The sequence below is a fragment of the Rhinopithecus roxellana genome, chromosome 8 (assembly GCF_007565055.1).
Source record: "Rhinopithecus roxellana isolate Shanxi Qingling chromosome 8, ASM756505v1, whole genome shotgun sequence".
Taxonomy (NCBI): domain Eukaryota; kingdom Metazoa; phylum Chordata; class Mammalia; order Primates; family Cercopithecidae; genus Rhinopithecus; species Rhinopithecus roxellana.
In genome coordinates, this window is record NC_044556.1 from 50,614,939 (window position 1) to 50,634,786 (window position 19,848).

General features: G+C 40.4%; 1 protein-coding gene across 5 annotated transcripts in view; it reads left to right on the forward strand.

Moving 5' to 3' along the window:
- NOTCH2 (notch receptor 2) overlaps positions 1-19,848 on the forward strand; it is a 192,729-nt gene that overhangs the window by 90,498 nt on the left and 82,383 nt on the right. For 4 of the 5 annotated variants that reach the window (XM_030934979.1, XM_030934977.1, XM_030934978.1 and 1 more), the window contains 2 exons: positions 8,907-9,166; positions 16,493-16,828. In XM_030934979.1, the coding sequence (XP_030790839.1) occupies positions 8,907-9,166; positions 16,493-16,828 (596 nt within the window). Of the gene's footprint in view, positions 1-8,906; positions 9,167-16,492; positions 16,829-17,086; positions 17,952-19,848 lie in introns of those variants that run through there. The other variant, XM_030934980.1, reaches the window with a different exon arrangement.

Genomic DNA, 19,848 nt, shown 5'->3' on the forward strand with positions numbered 1-19,848 from the left:
AGACAAGCTCTTCCCCACAAAAACTGACTAGATGGGAGTTTGAGAAAGGTACAGCAAAGACATAACAGTGGCTTAAATAAAGAAGAACTGTACCAGTGGAGGCAGTGTAGTGCATGACATGGCATTGCATCTACAGTTGAAAGGATCAGAGATAAGTGGGATGATTTGGAGAAGGCTTACTGTAGGACAGTAAGATTTTTGAATCTTACAGCAGATTTTTGAAAGAATGATGGAAGGAAAGAACATAAGTTGGAAATATACCAGATATACCAGAAAGGAAGCATGATGTTTCTCACTGGAAATTAAAAAGATTCTAATATAGGGGACAGTAGACAAGATTGTGGAAATAATATGGAGTGTTCGAGTTATGGATTACTAAAGAGTAAGATGGTTAGATGATTGGAATGAGACAGACAAGCAGATCAGAGATTGTAAAGAACTTGGATTTGAAAGGTTTGGTATTAATACTGTTGCTAGTTTCTGAGTAGAAGAATGACATCAAAATTATGCTTAAGAAAGATTATTATTTTAGTCATATGCTCAGGTTCAGCAAGGAATTTCCAGACTGTCCTTAGGGAGAGGGAGAGGTATGGATAGGATACTGGTCCATTTAGGATGTTAGAGTTGATTGAATAGGTACTAGTCTTGGGGCAAGACTTAGTCATGCACTTTCAGTTAAGTGCTATTTCATTGCAAGGTCTAGGTGAAGGTAGAGATATATGTGTAAAACTGGGGAAATTGCTGGATTCACAGATAACCAGCTTTGGGTAGATCAGTTAACTTTGGTGTGCTTTTCAGTGCTATAGGAGTTCAGACCATTTGGTTTCTGAGATCAGTTCTGAAATTCTGTGATTATATGAGTATAATGTAAAAGTTGTCTCAATCAAGGAAACTTGGAGTAAAGACTCTGTGACAAATTTAAAAGGAATGAATGACAGTTCCAATTATTGGGTTCAAAAAACGTGTGCTACAAGTGTTTTGAGAAAAATAGGGCACAATAGTAGTTCATGTGAAATAAGGCTCTGAATGTTTTAGCTGAGTGTGTATTCCATAGCACATAGTAGTGTTTTGTGGCTTCTAAAAAAGTACACATATCCATTGGGTATGAGTGGGAGCATTACTCTTTCTTGAACTGCGCTCTCACGATGCCACCCCAGTTTAAGAGCTTACCATGAAATAGTAAAAGCATAGTGTCCAGATCAGGAGGTCATTGTTCAGCTCTGTGCTGCACTGGTGAGAACATGTGTTAAGCCTTTTTCCATTTGGAGCCTCACTTTTTAGAGGTTTTTGATGAACTGGAGTCATCCAGTGACGGGGAGGCAGGATAGCCTAGTGTTGAAGCATATGCACTCTAGAGTCTGCTTGGGTTTGAATCCTGCCTCTCCCATCTACTAGCTGTGATCTTTTTTTTGTTTTTTTTTCTTTTCTTTTCTTTTTTTTTTTTTTTTTGAGACAGAGTCTTGCTCTGTTGCCCAGGCTGGAGTGCAGTGGCGCGATCTCGGCTCACTGCAACCTCCGACTTCCAGGTTCACACCATTCTCCTGCCTCAGCCTCCCGAGTAACTGGGACTACAGGCGCCTGCCACCACGCCTAGGTAATTTTTTATATTTTTAGAAGAGGCGGGGTTTCACTGTGTTAGGATGGTCTCGATCTCCTGACCTCGTGATCCGCCCGCCTCGGCCTCCCAAAGTGCTGGGATTACAGGTGAGCCACCGTGCCCAGCCTGGCTGTGAAATCTTAATCTTTCTAAGCTTCGAGTTCCTCATATATAAAATGGATATTATAATATAGCACTGTAGCGAATAATACAAGAAACAATAGCTATCAGATGCTTAGCAAATATATAATACATAGTTAAGTACTTAGAAAATATGTTTTCAGCTACTTCGGGTATATACCTGGGAAGGGAGGCGGAAAATTTTGGTCATTCTGATTATTATTACTACTATTAAGCATAGAAGCACCACTAAAAAGGTGAGGAAGCCTGGAAATAACTTTATACTGAGGAATACGCCAAAGCATTGAATCCTGGAAAAAAGAAAACAAAAGGCCCACGTAACTATCTTCAGATTCTTGAAGGGCTATGTGTAAGAGAAGCAGAAGGCTTGTTCTTTTCTGTTCTAGAGGGTAGAGATAACCTGGAAATTGTAGAGAGACAAAGTTTGTTCTTTTAAAAGTTAAGACATGATTTATGTATCATAAAATTTACCCTTTTAAAGTGTATAATTTAGTAGATTTTAGTATTTCCAGAGTTGTGAGACCACCACCATTTTCTAATTTCAAAACATTTTTATCACCCTGAAAGAAACTCTCTACTGCTTAGCAGTCACTATCTATTTCCCTTTCTTTACAGCTCCTGGCAACACTAGTCTACTTTCTATCTCTATGGATTTGCATATTCAGGACATTTCATATAAATGGAATTATATAATATGTGGCCTTTTGTGTGTGGCTTCTTTAACTTAGCATGTTTTCAAGGTTGATCCATGTTGTAGCATGTATCAGAATGTCATTTCTTTTCATGGGCACACATTTCATTTATGGATATACCACATTTTATTTATCTGTTCATCAGCTTATAGGCATCTGGGTTGTTTCTGCTTTTTGGCTATTATGAATAATGCTACTATGAACATTTTTATTATGTGGGCATATGTTTTCGGTTATCTCGGGTATATACCTAGGAAGGAAGGCAGAATTTGAAGAATTAAGAAAGAAAGAGCTTTCTCACAGTGGGATCCAGCCACATTGAAGACTATTCTTTTGCTGAAGTAGTGAGCCAGTAATTTCACTTAACAAATACATAGTGTTTACTATGCGCTGGATAGTGTTCTAGTCCTTTACCCTTATTTAAAAATCCTATGAAGTAGGCACTATTATTAAATCTCTTACAACAGGGAAGTTCAGTACCTTGCTCAAGATTACACATTGAGTAAATGGTGGAGTTGGGATTGAAATCCAGGTGATCTGGTTCCAGAGTCTATACTCTTAAGAGCAAGAACAATAATAACTCCAACCATTTATTAAATTCTTAAGATTTATCCGGCATAATGCTACATGCTTGTATTCAAGCAGAGGCTGGTGATCATCTTTTAGAAATATTTTAGAAATTATTACTTAATTGGATAGAAATTAAATTTCTTGAATCTCAAGGTTCTGTTATTCCAAGGGTGGCTGGAAATGCGGGAAAAGCCAGCAACAAGATGATGTCTGGCCTGAGGCTTTTAAGATGATCAGAATTTATATCAAAAAGGAAACTGTGAACATGAATGGTAAGTATTATAGGAATTCAGTTAACAAGTCTTGTCAGAAGGTGGTAATAAATTATATACAACTTAAAGAGATTAAGTTACTTTAAATTGTGTGTGGGAGCCTTAGAAAAATGGAATAATTAAAGTTTCTTGGGAAAATGATCTCCTTTTTCAAATGTTTAGTTTCAAATAGTGGCAGCACATACTAGGGTAGAGAGATGACTTTTAGAAAACTGAACATATGGGACTGGAGCAGTGTATTTTGGAGTCAGTTACAGGAAGGAAGTTATTTAAAACCAAGTGAACAACAACAGTAACAAATGCATTTGAGAGAAAGAGCAGTGCAGTCCAGACTTAAACATTAAGGTGGCCATAATAGATGGGGAAGAAGGAGACATCAGCAATCCAGACTAAGACTTCGCTGAGCTTTGAGTTAGCAGAGGGAGTCATAGAAGCCAAGGTAAAATGATTAAAACAGTGCATGGAGTGGTTAGCAATTCTCCCTATAGGAGAGACAATTTCCTTATGAGTCTCAGACGAGACCACTGAACTTGACTAGAGGAAAGTCATTGTTTTTAGAAAACAGTTTCTAAGCAATAATTAGAATTAAAGTTTTGTTGCAGAGGGATAAGTAAGAAGTAGATGGAAAAGAAAGAGAAATATCTGAAATTAGGCTTCAGTCATAGAAGGTTTTTGTGAAACAATAATTTGGAAAGGGAAATGGGACTTCGTGAAAATGTAGGTTAAAAGAGACTTGTATATGTTCTAAGATGAAAGAACTAAGCTGATGTCCAGCCCTCTAGAACATTTTAAATATAAATCAAATCTTTATTATATTAATACTAACAGTAGGTCTAGTTTCACATAGAGCAAATATGTGGTTCTGTACATAGGCTTTAAGAGAGTAAGTCTCCGCCGGGCGCGGTGGCTCAAGCCTGTAATCCCAGCACTTTGGGAGGCCGAGACCGGCGGATCACGAGGTCAGGAGATCGAGACCATCCTGGCTAACACAGTGAAACCCCGTCTCTACTAAAAAAAAAAAAAAGATACAAAAAACTAGCCGGGCGAGGTGGCGGGCGCCTGTAGTCCCAGCTACTCGGGAGGCTGAGGCAGGAGAATGGCGTAAACCCGGGAGGCGGAGCTTGCAGTGAGCTGAGATCCGGCCACTGCACTCCAGCCCGGGCGACAGAGCAAGACTCCGTCTCAAAAAAAAAAAAAAAAAAAAAAAAAGAGAGAAAGAGAGTAAGTCTCTTGTACCTCATATCTAAGTATTATCCCATTTAGAGGAAAACCCTAAGTCCTTCTCTGCAGTGGCTTAAAGGCCCCAACTGATCCACATCCCAGTTACAGCTCTCATCTATTTTCTGCTGCTCCAGGTCTCCTTGCTGTTTCTCAAACACGCCTGGGCTGCTCTCTGTGTTATGGCCTTTGCTTGTGCTGTTCCCTTTCTCATGAATGTGTTTCCCTAAGATACCTGCCTGATTACTCTCACCTCATTCAGGTCTCAACTCAAGTGTTGTCAGTGAAGGCCTTCTCTGATTTTCCTATTCTAAACTGAGATACTTCTCTTTACTCACCCCACACCCTCATCCCCAACTCCATTCCTTCCTGTTTTATTTTTCTTCACAGCACTTAACTACATCTACCATGCATCTTTTACTTAGTAATTTTGTTTTCACCTTCCCCTATTAGAATTTAAACTCCGTGAGTGTAAGAATTTTTCTAGCACTAGAAAAACGCCTGGCACATAATAGGCCCTTACTAATTGTTGCATGAATGAATGATTATGAGTTTAATATTCTTTGTGGAAACTAATAAGGTTGATTTCCTATCAGAAACTGATCATTATTAATAAGCATATTTGATGGTATTTATAGAATTAGGCTTCATATATTCTCTACTCAGAAGTTGGCAAACTTTTTCTGTAAAGTGCCAGAGAGTAATTTTTTTGCAGGCTTTGTGGTCTCATTACAGCTACTTGTCTCTGTTGTTGTAGTGGAAAATCAGCCATAGACAATCTATAAATGAGTAAGCATGGCTGTGTTCCAGTAAGACTATTTATGGACGCTGAGATTTGAATTTTATATAATTTTGAAATGTCAGAAAATATCCTTCTTTTGTTTTTGTTTTTTCTAATCATTTAAAAATGTAAAAACTATTCTTAGTTCATAGGCCAAACAAAAACAGGCAGTGGTCCAAATTAGACTTGCAAACTATAATTTGCCAATCTCTGCTTTTACTGATTTCTTTTTTTTTTTATTATTATACTTTAAGTTCTAGGGTACATGTGCATAACGTGCAGGTTTGTTACATATGTATACTTGTGCCATGTTGGTGTGCTGCACCCATCAACTCGTCAGCACCCATCAATTCATCATTTATATCATGTATAACTCCCAATGCAATCCCTCCCCCCTCCCCCCTCCCCATGATAGGCCCCAGTGTGTGATGTTCCCCTTCCCGAGTCCAAGTGATCTCATTGTTCAGTTCCCACCTATGAGTGAGAACATGCGGTGTTTGGTTTTCTGTTCTTGTGATAGTTTGCTAAGAATGATGGTTTCCAGCTGCATCCATGTCCCTACAAAGAACGCAAACTCATCCTTTTTATGACTGCATAGTATTCCATGGTGTATATGTGCCACATTTTCTTAATCCAGTCTGTCACAGATGGACATTTGGGTTGATTCCAAGTCTTTGCTATTGTGAATAGTGCCGCAATAAACATACATGTGCATGTGTCTTTGTAGTAGAATAATTTATAATCCTTTGGGTATATACCCAGTAGTGGGATGGCTGGGTCATATGGTACATCTAGTTCTAGATCCTTGAGGAATTGCCATACTGTTTTCCATAATGGTTGAACTAGTTTACAATCCCACCAACAGTGTAAAAGTGTTCCTGTTTCTCCACATCCTCTCCAACAACTGTTGTTTCCTGACTTCTTAATGTATATCTTAGGTTAAAACTTATTTTTCCATACTTGATAGGGAACAACAATGTGAATTAAAGTCTAGAAACAAATAATTCAGAAATATGTCTGTTTATCTTTAAAAACTTCCATTTTGCTTCATTTTTGTTTTCCTAGGAACCTTATATTTGCATTGTATGTTTATGATATTACCATTTAAATCACTTTGCATTCTCTTAACATATGCCACGTGATAGTGCTGAGGCGATGTAATAGTTCAGGAGCAAAGCTGGGCAAAGCCCACCCACGTTTAACAATTTGCCATTATTTAGAAGGTGCATAATTCCCATATGGGAGAATCAAGAGTCATCTAATAATGCCCAGAGAACTGCACTGTGAATGAGAATTGTGTTGCAGTTTTTAACATCATTCATAACACATTTCTTGAATAAGCTGCAAATGCTTTTAATAATATATCTCAGAGTTAATTTTAGCTATGCTACATTGGCACTTTTTGCTCTCCACTTCAAAAAACGAACACAAGAAACTAGTCTCAAATCAAGCTGTGATTTGGATGGGGCATTGTATTTTCCTCAGTAAGCATAAAGAAGAGAGAAAAAATGTTTTCACTTGCAAAACTTTTTCTTTTTTTTTGAGACGGAGTCTCACTCTGTTGCCCAGGCTGGAGTGTAGTGGCACAATCTCGTCAGCTCACTACAACCTCTGCCTCCCGGGTTCAAGCGATTCTCATGCCTCAGCCTCCCAAGTAGCTGGGATTACAAGTGTGCACCGCCACCTGGGCTAATTTTTGTATTTTCAGTAGAGCCAGGGTTTCACCATGTTAGCTGGGCTGTTCTCAAACTCCTGACCTCAGGTGATCCTCCCACCTCCGCCTCCCAAAGTGCTGGAATGACAGGTGTGAGCCACTGTGCCCAGCCCACTTGCAAAACTTTTTAATATTTATAAGGCTTTTTACATACTTGATTTTGTTCAGTTCTTACAATAATCTCATGATGTAGGTGACCTTATTAACTGTTTACAGTGTGAGAAAATGTCTGTGAGGATAAATAACTTGTCCAAGGTCATAGCACCAGAACTCCAAACAAGACCCTCTGACCTTCTTAGATACAGACTCCTCACAGTCACCCGCATGCCATCTTTGATTTCAGTGCTATGAACTTTCTTCACTGCCTGTTGGTCTCTAGCTTCACCTACTCATGAAGATGCCCAGAGCCTTAGCTGCTCCTGGCTCTGCCATGCATATCTTATGCAGCTTTGGGAGGCGTGAAGAGGCTCTGGCCAGTTACCTCACTACCACTGTAGCTATTCACCAGCCCTGTTTTCTCTAGCCATTTTAGCTACTATGCAATTCTTCTGGGCATGTTCTGTCTTAGTTCCCTGGTATCTGGCCTCCCTTCTTTTCTCAGTAACTGTGACCCCTGCAGAGCATACCTTGCCAACCAATGGTTAATGAAAGGTCTTGGATATGATTGTCAAAGACAAAAGCACTCATGACCCCAGTGTTTCAGGTCACAATGATTAGGAAAATCAGGGCAACAAGGCTTGGGCACAGGAAGAGCTGGTTTTTGAGGGGGGGATTTAGAGTTTGGTTTAAATGTGTAATATTTGAGGTAATGGTGGAACAGCCTACTAGATTCAGTTTTCTAGTCCCTGAAAACTAAAACGAGGAATCAGTTGAATCACATATTTGGGGCACCAGCCAAATATATAGCAGCATTTATAGTTAGAATCAAAGTCTTTGTGTTTCTTAATTTAAATGCTTCTCAGAGATTCCATTTAAACGACTTCATTATGAAAATGGAGACTTACCATGCCTTTTTGATGCTGTTCAGAGAAAATTGTCATAAATAATACACACAGTTTTGAAATGGTTGTGCATCTTATGAATCAAGGGGTGGGATATAAAAAGGTTCCTCAGTGCCTCAATGTGGAAAATATCATAGAATGTTATTCTTCAATTGTTTCCTTCCTTCACTTTGGTGTTTATATGATATCTTAGATATTTTATGTTATTTTAATTATATTTTGTGCCTTTTTATTTGGTTAAAAATGCCTACTACTTAAATATTAACAGATTTTTAAATATCCCTTTGAACCCTTCCCTATTCCTGTACCTCCTTTCCCTTTTTCTGTTGCAATGTCAACCACCTGAACATAACCCAGAAAACTAGGTATTGGCCAATTGATGTTTCAGTGGAAGTAAAAGAAAGAAAAACTTACTATTTCCCAGTGCTTAATTGAGGAAAAGCACATAGTATCTTACATATTTTAAATTTGAAGGGGATAATAGAGTCAGGTTCATGCATTATCTTGTAGACATCTTAATCCTATCAAATGGCTTTGTCAAAATGAGAAAGTTAATGAATTTAAGCAGACAAGTATGAACAATGCTCAAAAAGGTGCTGTTACTCTATCCCAGCCTGTGCACACATGAAAAATAGCTGTGGTGCATTTTGCCTTTGAATAAGGGTCATGTTGACTGGTCATGGCAGTCCCTGCTAGACCATACACCTGGTATTCTGTCACCTGCCCAGACTCAAAAGGACATTGGGAGTATGTTGTTAAGTTCTCTAAGGACTCCTTCTTCTAAAGGGAAGAAGTTTTATAGGTGGTACTTGTAGGTCTGTTGATTCACAATCTCATGCTTTCTTGATTGGACTGTGTTGTATTTTTTTGGACTTACAAGAAGTCAGGTGTTTTCATGGACATTTCTCTTTTCCATATAGATGTCCAGAGGGCTTCTTGGGAGAATATTGTCAACATCGAGACCCATGTGAGAAGAACCGCTGCCAGAATGGTGGGACTTGTGTGGCCCAGGCCATGCTGGGGAAAGCCATGTGCCGATGTGCCTCAGGGTTCACGGGAGAGGACTGCCAGTATTCGACATCTCACCCATGCTTTGTGTCTCGCCCGTGCCTGAATGGTGGCACATGCCATATGCTCAGCCGGGATACCTATGAGTGCACCTGCCAAGTTGGGTTTACAGGTAACTAATGAGACCAAAGCCAGTGCTTTCCTACCTTTAGCAGATACCTTTATTTAGCATCTTTTAGATCATGGTGTTTGGCTCTTAAGTGTCCCCCAGCTCTGGTGCACATTTAACGTTATGGTAAGGAACTGGGATGTTCCAGACAACTACCCCTAACTTCCTTTTAAGAGTTTCAAGGGGCAAAGAAAGAGAAAGAAAAAGGACCAAATACTTTGACAGCTTAAAGTATATATGTCAGGGCCAGGTGCGGTGGCACATGCCTGCAATCCCAGCACTTTGGCAGGCCAAGGCAGGAGGATCACTTGAGGCTAGAGGTTTGAGACCAGCCTGGGAAACATAGCAAGACCCCATCTCTACAAACAAAAAACAAGAATAAAAATAAAACAAAATTAGCCACTTACAGTGGTGTGCACCTGTAGTCCTAACTACTTGGGAGGCTGAAGTGGGAGAATTGCTTGAGCCCAGGAGTTTGAGGCTGCAGTGAGCTATGATCGCACCACTGCACTCCAACCTGGGTGACAGAGTGAGACTCTGTTTCAAAAAAAAAAAAAAAAAATGTATACCAGGATGGGGAATCAGAATTTACTTCACTAAAAGAAATAACTACACTGTCACCAGAGGAAAAGTTACTAATGTTATTGACTATTTGCTTTTAGAAATCTCCCTCCGTAGACATTCAGGGCACCGTTCCTTTTGCTTCTTCATTGCTTTGTTCTTATCCATTAAATGTTTGTGCTCCCTGGAGCACTGTTTTGTGCCCTCTTTTGAGCCACATCACAGCTCTCCGTAGGAAATTTCACTGTCTTTATTCGCCTCCACTGCCACTGTCTTCATCAGTTGCTGATGAATCTCACCATCATTCCCCTAGCTCCACCCAACCCTGACATTCAGGCTCATGTGTCTAGCTATCCTTTGCATGTTCTCCTTGGAGATATTCTCCAGGTACCTTCAGCTCTTCATGTTGATAGAAATACGTAGCAACAATGTACATCCCAAATATCCACACTAGAAACTCCCTGTTGCTTGTTCTTACCTCATTTCAACTCAGTCACCCAAGCCAACCTCTGAATTACCTCTCACCTGTCTATTCCTCCCATTTCCTGTGCTACCCTGTAGTTGAGGGCCATGTTATCTCTCACCTGGAGTTCTGAAGTAGTTTCTGAATACGTTTTCTTGCCTTTATTCTCTCCCCATCTCATTCACCTATGATATTACTACATCTTTAATTATAAATGCAAATGTTCCAACAATCTCACCTGCTTACAATGTCTAATGTTTTTTCATCATCCACAGAATAAACTGCAAACTCTTTTACATGGCTTCCTTAGCTCTTTACAGCCTAGACTTTACATCTTTTTGTAACCTGACCTCCCCACAAGCATCTAGGTCTAGTCACACCAAATTCTCCTTATTTCCTGAAAATGTTGTACTTATTATTGCTTCCATACAGTTACACACCCTTTTGCCTGGAATGCCCTTTTCTACAACTGGTGATTGTCCAGTGTTATTGAAAACTGTATCTTAGTGACCCTTTCATGATTCCTTTAGGCAAATGTTCTCTAAGTTTTACTATTTTTATGCATCACATTTTGTTGTAATTTTTTTTTGCACATCTCTCACCTGAATAGATTGTGGGTTTTTCTAGGTGGGTTTTTAACCTTATTCAAAAGTGTTTATTAAATTAGATAAGAAAAGGAGAAGCATTCTTCATTTTTTCTCCTGCTTTAAGCACTAAACCAAGAGTTCTATAAATGCAGTAAGCAAAAAGTGAAAAATGTACTCAGAAAACTATACTGGATTAGTTAGTGTAGCATACTTTTATATTAATTTTTCATTGTATTGGAGTTCTCTAGAGGGATGGAACTAATGGAATGTATATGTATGTATATATATTCCAGCCCAAAGTGTCTTGGTGGCAATCTTAATATATATATTATATATATATAAAATATATTCTATATATACTTATATATATATATAAAGGGGAGTTTATTAAGTATTAACTCACATGATTACAAGGTCCCACAATAGGCTGTCTGCAGGCTGAGGAGCAAGGAGAGCCAGTCTGAGTTCCAAAACCGAAGAACTTGGAGTTCGATATTTGAGGGCGGGGAACATCTAGCATGGGAAAAAGATGTAGGCTGGGAGGCTAGGCCAGTCTCGCTTTTTCACGTTTTTCTGCCTGCTTTATATTTGCTGACAGATGATCAGATGGTGCCCATCCAGATTAAGGGTGGGTCTGCCTTTCCCAGCCCACTGACTCAAATGTTAATCTCCTTTAGCGACACTCTCTCAGACACACCCAAGATCAATACTTTGTATCCTTCAATTCAATCAAGTTGACAGACTCAGTTTTAACCACAAGTCTGCCCCTTGTCAACTTGAACCCATACACCTCTCCTGAGATCATACATAATCTTCAAATAAAGACAATAATCAAGTCATAATTACACCTAATGTAGTACAACTATTCTTCGTACATCCGGAAGTGCACCAATCCCCAACTGAAATACTCTTTACATAAAGTTAACAATACTTAAATGCTTATGTGAAGTCAGTAAATCTTATGTCACATGATAAAGGAGAAAGGAAATAAAATGAAGATATTTTCTTAGTACAAGTATGTACAAGCACAGATGTGTTTTAATAAAAGAAGGAGGAAATACTGAGGACAATTACAGTCCTCGTTTCTGCAGCTGGTCACATGGTAGTAGCTGGTATTGATGACTACCTTCTTCTGCCCATTTTGTATTCCTTTTGCCTTCAGCAAGCACCTCAGCAGGTTGTGTGTGTGTGTGTGTTTTTTTTTTCCCTGGTGGACAGTCCCAAACCTTCGTTCCTGAGGGATCTGGACCATTTGTAGTCCTGCTTGGATTGGGCTGTTGTAATTTCCCATTGACCTTAATCACAGGGCATGATAATACTAAGAGACACCCTGATGGATCTCCTGTATTCCATGAATACTCTTTCTTACCTCCATTGTGGAGTAGTAGACTGATTTCATCTTGATAGCCTGGGTCTTGATAGCCTTGATAGCCCAACCAACACTGTAACGCCCTTCTTAACCTGTTTACTTTAAGGTAGGAGGAGCCCAAAGTGTCCTGGCGGCAATCTTAACTACCAGTTTAATGGAATTATTGTTGTGTCTCCTGGTGGCAGCATTCCTTCCTCTGGAAATAAGACCTCTAGGCCCGCAGAACTTAATGTTGCGGGAACAGGAAGCAAACATTTTGCTAGTGGATCACTAAGGGTGATGGTGAGTGGTGCCACTTCCATTTCCACCCCTTGATTCCTGGATCTCTGAATCCTATGGGAGAAACAGTACCATATATTGGACGCTGATTCAGAGCATACACGGCCTTCTTGAGAACTTTGCCCCAATCGTGCAAAGTATTCTCACCTTGTTGGCACTGTAATTGTGACTGCAAAAGGCTATTCCACCATTCTGCCTCAGGATGTTGGGGAACATGGTAAGACCAGTGAATTCCATGAGCATGAGCCCACTGCTGTACTTCTTTAGCCATAAAGTGAGTGCCTTGGTCAGACACAATGCTGTGTGGAATACCATGATGGTGGATAAGGCATTCCATGAGTCCAGGGATGGTAGTCTTGGCAGAAGTATTGCATGCAGGTTAGGCCAACCCATATCCAGAGTAAGTGTCTATTCCAGTAAGGACAGACATTTGCCTTTTTCATGATGGAAGAGGTCCAATGTAATCAACCTGCCACCAAGTAGCTGGCTGATGACCCTGAAATAGTGCTGTATCAAAGGTGCAGTGTTGGTTTCTGCTGCTGGCGAATTGGGCACTCTGCAGTGGCAGTAGCCAGGTCAGCCTTCCACTGGCCCATCTTATTTTCTTCACTGGGAAGGTGGAGCATGAGCACAAATGTTAGGACCTGAAAGGTGGTGAACTATGCCTGGGCAGGGCACAGCCAGAGGAAACTCTTGTGGAGGTCCATAGCAGTCCTGATGTGCAAATCAGTCATACAACCTGGGTGTAGGGACGAAAGATCTACCATCTAGAAGCTGGTTCCCTCCAAAGTTTCCCTCAGGATAGTTGGCACTCTGGCAAAAAAACCCACTCTCAGTACCAATTTACTGTATTAGTCCACTTTCATGCTGCTGATAAAGATATACCTGAGACTGGGAAGAAAAGAGGTTTAATTGGACTTTCAATTCCACATGGCTGGGGAGGCCTCAGAATTATGATGGGAGGCAGAAGGCACTTCTTTCACGGTGGCGGCAAGAGAAAATTAGGAAGGAGCAGAAGTGGAACCACTGATAAACCCATCAGATCTCATGAGACTTATTTACTTATCATGAGAATAGCGCAGGAAAGACTGGCCCCCATGATTCAATTACCTCCCCCTGGGTCCCTTCCACAACACATGGGAATTCTGGGAGATACAATTCAAGTTGAGATTTGGGTTGGGGACACAGCCAAACCGTATCATTCATCAAAATGTGTTGGTGGGGTAGAGGGTAGTTAGGATGATCCATTATCTCCATCATGACGATGATAGCATTGATGATGTAAGTTGTTGAAAATATTTGGTGGTTATAAGAATAATTTCTTCCTGATAGTCAGTTTTGAGTTGTTTTGCTATTATGAAGCAAAGTGGGGGCACACATACCTATTTAAAATATTTTAATTCTGACTAGTGGAAATGACACTAATGCCTTCTTCATAATTAAAATGCCACTCTGAAATAGTCCCCAGATTAAAACTTCTTCCTTTGCTGTTAAAAAGGATCTCTTCTTGGTGTGTTCTGCAAGATTCTGATCTTTTTTTTTTTTTTTTGAGACGGAGTCTCACTCTGTCACCCAGGCTGGAATGCAGTGGCACCATGTCTGCTCACTGCAAACTCCACCTCTCGGGTTCACGCCATTCTCCTGCCTCAGCCTCCTGAGTAGCTGGGACTACAGGTGCCCGCCACCACGCCTGGCTAATTTTTGTATTTTTAGTAGAGACGGGGTTTCACCGTGTTAGCCAGGATGGTCTTGATCTCCTGACCTCGTGATCCACCTCGGCCTCCCAAAGTGCTGGGATTACAGGTGTGAGCCACCTCACCCGGCCGATTCTGATCATCTTTTATACATTTGCTACTTTTGTCTATCACTTTAGGAGTCGTCACAGATCAAGGTCATCCTTTTGGTCTTTGTGATAGCTCTATACCTCAGTGAGACCTTACTAGCTCATCTCCACTCAGAGATGAAGAAGCAGAGGCAGCAAGTTAGTGCTTGTACATAATATATATGGAAACCAAATTCAGGGTTCCGTTCCCTTCCCCTTCCCCATCCCCTTCCCCTTCCCTTTCCACTTCCCCTTCCCTTTCCCTTTCCCTTTCCTTCCCTGTCTCACTCTGTTGCTCAGTACAGTGGCATAGTCTCTGCTCACTGCAACCTCTATCTCCTAGGTTCAAGTGATTCTAGTGCCTCAGCCTCCCAAGTAGCTGGGATTACAGGCATGTGACATGAAGCCTGGCTAATTTTTGTATTTTTAGAAGAGGTGGCGTTTCACCATGTTGGCCAGCCTGGTCTCAAACTCCTAACTGCAAGTGATCTGCCCACCTCAGCCTCCCAAAGTGCTGGGATTACAGGCGTCAGCCACCACTTCTGGCCCAGGGATCTTTCTGTTTCAGTTGTGGGCATCACTCTGAAAATCACACTTGCCAGAAGTGAGCATTTATATCTCTTCTCCACTGTAAGTGTCTCTTAGTGACATGAGTGGAAAGACAGGAAGAATTGCAGTTCCTTCATTTTCTGTCTTAGCTCCCTGAGATGTATATGCTGTACCTAAATTTGTGTTACACTTTTCTCCTTTGATTTGACATTGCTTGATAGGCAGAGAATACTTTTCTGTGCTCATATGTCACATGTCACATCTTTTTCCCTTATGGAAAAACTCTTGTGTCTCCCATTTACCTTTCTGTGGGGTCAGAGATTTAGATACTTTCCCAGACAATCAACTGGAGTATTAACAAATTCAAGGAGTTCTCATCTCTGTAGTTTAAATAATAAAAGACTTAGACTAATGAAAACAAAAAGCCAGCCATGTGCATATCAAATTTTCTAGTTCTGTGAGCATAGTTTTTTCTCTTTCTCTTTCTACCTCAAATAATCTGCTTTGCTTCCCCTGGCATCGTGATTTAGTTTTCAACCCATCAGAGTCTTCCTGCTAGTGCTGGTACTTTCCTACTTGAGAAAGTCCACGGAATACCTTCTAGACCTCTGTCCTCCTGATGGCTATTTCATTTGATATATAGGGACCCAGAGGTCCTTCATCATTTTCAAACACATCAAGTGATAATTATAGCAAGGCCACAATTAATAAAATGTTTCCCAGAATATATGTGTATGTTACATTTAGAGGAAACAGAAGTAGTATTCACTTGTTTCTATCACCAGAGGTCTACTTAGTAACTATATTTTGTGGAAAATATCGATATATTTTATCCATTCAACAGACATGATGTGAGAGCATACCATGGAGACCCAACCCTGCCAGTGTGGCAGGTGGTATAATAGAAGGAAACAGCAAACTTGGTGTATCTGTGTTTGCGCACATGTGTATGTGTGTGGGGAGCACTAAGGATGACTTTACAGAGGTTGGAACTTTAGAGCAGAGTTGCCAAGATAAGTGAGAGTTCACTAGGAAAACAGAAGGGAAGTTGATATTTCTTTTTTTTTTTTGAGACAGAGTCTCTCTGTGTTGCCCAGGCTGGAGCTCAGCTCACTGCAACCTCCGCCTCCCTGGTTCAAGTGAATCTTCTGCCTCAGCCTTCCGAGTAGCTGGGATTACAGCTGCGCGCCACCATGCCCAGCTAATTTTTGTATTTTTAGTAGAGACAGGGTTTCACCATATTGGCCAGGCTGGTCTTGAACTCCTTACCTCATGATCTGTCTGCTTCGGCCTCCCAAAGTGCTAGGATTACAGGTATGAGCCATGGCGCCTGACCCAGAAGTTGGTGTTCAAACAGAGGAGCAGCATATGCAAAGACAGTGAGCTCTGAGAGAGTAGATGGATCCAGACTCCTATTGCTGATAGCATCCTGCAGGATTGGGCTTCAATGTGACTGACCTACAGTTGCCTCCAGGTGCTATACCCACTGAGTCCTTGTGTCTCTGCTGAGGCCCTTGGAGAGTTACTGGAGAGGGCTCTGTGTCAGATGACCTTAAGGAGGCTCTGATTTAGCCTTTTGTAAAATGCAAAGAGTTGAGGTCTTCTCCATGCAAGAGCTCCCTGATGTCAATGTGGTATTGAGGATGGGGCCATCTCCTATTTCTGTGGCCAGTACTGAGTTTTGTTATCCTTCCTTTAGGTAAGGAGTGCCAATGGACTGATGCCTGCCTGTCTCATCCCTGTGCAAATGGAAGTACCTGTACCACTGTGGCCAATCAGTTCTCCTGCAAATGCCTCACAGGCTTCACAGGGCAAAAGTGTGAGACTGATGTCAATGAGTGTGACATTCCAGGACACTGCCAGCATGGTGGCACCTGCCTCAACCTGCCTGGTTCCTATCAGTGCCAGTGCCCTCAGGGCTTCACAGGCCAGTACTGTGACAGCTTGTATGTGCCCTGTGCACCCTCGCCTTGTGTCAATGGAGGCACCTGTCGGCAGACTGGTGACTTCACTTTTGAGTGCAACTGTCTTCCAGGTAAGGAGCTCCCTAGTGTCCCAGGATTAGGGGACAAACCCCTAGCACAGGAGGTAGTGGGTGTGGCTCAATTGCTTTTTTTAGGAAGCTTCCTAAAGCAAGGAAAAAGGGAAGTGAGAATTTTGTGTGGGGTGGGTTGCTAGTGAGGGAGGAGTTTTATGGGCCCACTGTGGTCCATAAACTGAGCAGGGGGTAATTTAGCATGTCAGGGTTTATGATGATAAGTGGCTAGAAAATTGTTTATTGTCTCTTTTGTAGAAACAGTGAGAAATAAGAGGAACAGAGCTCTGGGAAAGAGACAGGCAAGTCTGGAATGAAAAAGAACATGATGAGAATTAGACATTGGAAAATATGTATGTGTAGTTAATAAAGTGCTTTAAACTGAATTAACATTAACAGTAGGTGATCAACTTTCCTATGTGCTTTTGCTTTTGATGGAGTAATTCTTTGTTATCCACCTAAAAGCACCCAGCTGCCCTTGATTTTCTCTGGGCTACTGGCCTTCACAACCCGCTCCCATGTACCCTCTCTGACTTTGGTGTAACCCTCCCCTAACTTAAGCGAGAGAATTCTGAAACTGAGGAGGGAATCCTCTGTTAATCAGTGAGCACTTTTTGATGAGCTGATAGATGATATATGAGAGACTATGCATGGCACAATACTTTGATGCACTCTTCACTGATAAAAGTGTTCTAGAGTACACACACAACCCAAAGATAGAAACAAAAAGAGGAGCAGTGTCGGGGAGCTTGGGGCCTGGTGTTCCATGGAGAGGGAGAAAGGAACAATCCTGGCCAATTCATTCAGCTCCTTATAAAAATGATGAGGAGGCTGAAAACCAAGAATTTTGATTGGGAACAGAATACAAGCAGCTGGAGCAGATGAATTACTAAGCAACAAAGATCCTGTTTTTATACAAATATCCTTAGTACAAAAACAAAAGAAGGAAAACTGTAGGGGGGAATAATGTGCTAAGTAAGCAGAATTGCCTCAAAAAGAAGTTGTTCTAGTTACTCTTTCAGAGTGAGAATCTTAGATTCTGGTGTTGTGGATATAGTTCACATATAATGGGATTGTGTGTTTTATTTTGGAGGGATTAAAGGTCATAGGTTGGTCCTCAGTATAAAATCAACTGGTAATTTATTCATTTCATTTGGTAAAAATGTATTGACTGCCTGCTATGTTCTAGGCACCATGCTATGTATTTGGAATACAGCTATACAAAGCATTGCCACATAATTGAAATGAAAACTTTATATTATTTTACTAAGTCACAAGAACAAGCATTTAATTGTATTACTTTTAGTTTCTCTTTTAATAAATAATAGATAATGCTATCATTCTAGATACTAAATAAGTGTTTTCTTAACATAATATTACTATCCACTTTATCTTGTAGAAAAGAAATAACTAAAATACATCTGTCTTCACTCCTGTATTTGCATTTTAAGGGTTAAAGACAGAAATAGAAATGTAAACAACTTTATTTTGAAAATATTTCAATATTGCAAATATTGTCTGAGTCTGATACTCTAGTAATCTAATTGGCTAGTAATTGATGTTAGTGTGATTTATTGTTGAAGGCTTAATGTGTTTTTCAGTTTCAAGAAAATTGCTTTTAATAATTGCCTAGAACAAGAGGTTGATTTGGCAGCAAGATGTTGACGGGAAGTTAGAGAAGTCAATAAAGGAAGTTTTTAGCTGAGAGAGAGTGATTATTCACTCCCATAGCCTCTGCATTGTTATCCATTAGCCATGATAAGAACCTTAGGGAATTCTGAGAGTGTGTCCAGGAAAGGATCTGTCAAACTAGAATAGTATCTCCTCCTTGAGAAAGGAAATAACCAAGGATTCCGCACTGAGAGGCTGCCAGGGCTAGTGAAATAGAGTAAGGAAATCTTGGCTGTCTCTTATTCTATTCTCTGCTTGTAGTTTAATGCAAGACACTTAATTTACTCACTGATGGTGTGTGTGTGTGTGTGTGTGTGTGTGTGTGTGGAGAGATTAGCATGAGGGGTGGGAATGGGGAGATTTGGTGAAGAGAAAACTTAACATTTTTTTGGTGGCTCAGAAACTGTGCCAGGTACTTCCATGCTTATTAGCTCAATTACACAAAAATCTTGGGAGCAGGTATTATGTTTCAAGTCTTCCCACGTGAAGTAACTGAAGTTTGGAGATGTTAAGTGATTCACCCAAAGTTGTACAGCTAATATGTGGTTAGGCTGGGTCCTGAAACCCAGGCAGTTTATTTTCAAAGCCTTTGCTTTATGCATCTTACTGTGCCACACTGCACTGCACATCTGCTTCCTAAAAGCACTTTGTAGGTGTGTAAAACTTTTCGTTAAATGCTTTAAGCTGTTTGGGTTAAAAATACATGTTCGTGTTGTGAGAAAACCAAGACACTCCTAATTATAATCAAATAGTATTTGTTACATGTCAATATATATGTGTGTGTGTGTGTATATATATATATACACACATAGATATATGGCATTGTGCAGATGTTTAAAAGTAGTTACATAGACTAGTTCTTGCTTTTCAGGGTCCCATAATCTAAAACAGATGATTCAACTTTGGATAAATATATAGAAGGAAATTTAAAGAGAATTCAAAACAATACATGATGCAGTGACACCGTGAATAAAGGTTATTTATACAGTTACTAAGATTTCATGCTCATTGTTCATGTGTCCCAGATGGAGTTCAGAAAATATTCACTTTATTTCCACAAAGGGAAATAGTGCCTAAAGATGGTTTTCTTTTAAAAAGTCCTTTTCATAATGCAGTGCCCTTCCTTCCATTGCCCTTCATCCAGTTGCTTCCCATGCTTGTCAGGAAACTAAAATGTTGCTTAGAGTAATAGTCACTATCTCAATGTAAAAAGCACCCTTATTTAATGAGAATTATTATTTCAGTTCTAAAAATGGGGAAACAAAGTCAGCAGGAGTCAAAGTAGCTTGTTAAAGTATTATGCAACTCTCAAATGGTTGCTTCCACTGCATTTCACGTCTTGGCACTTC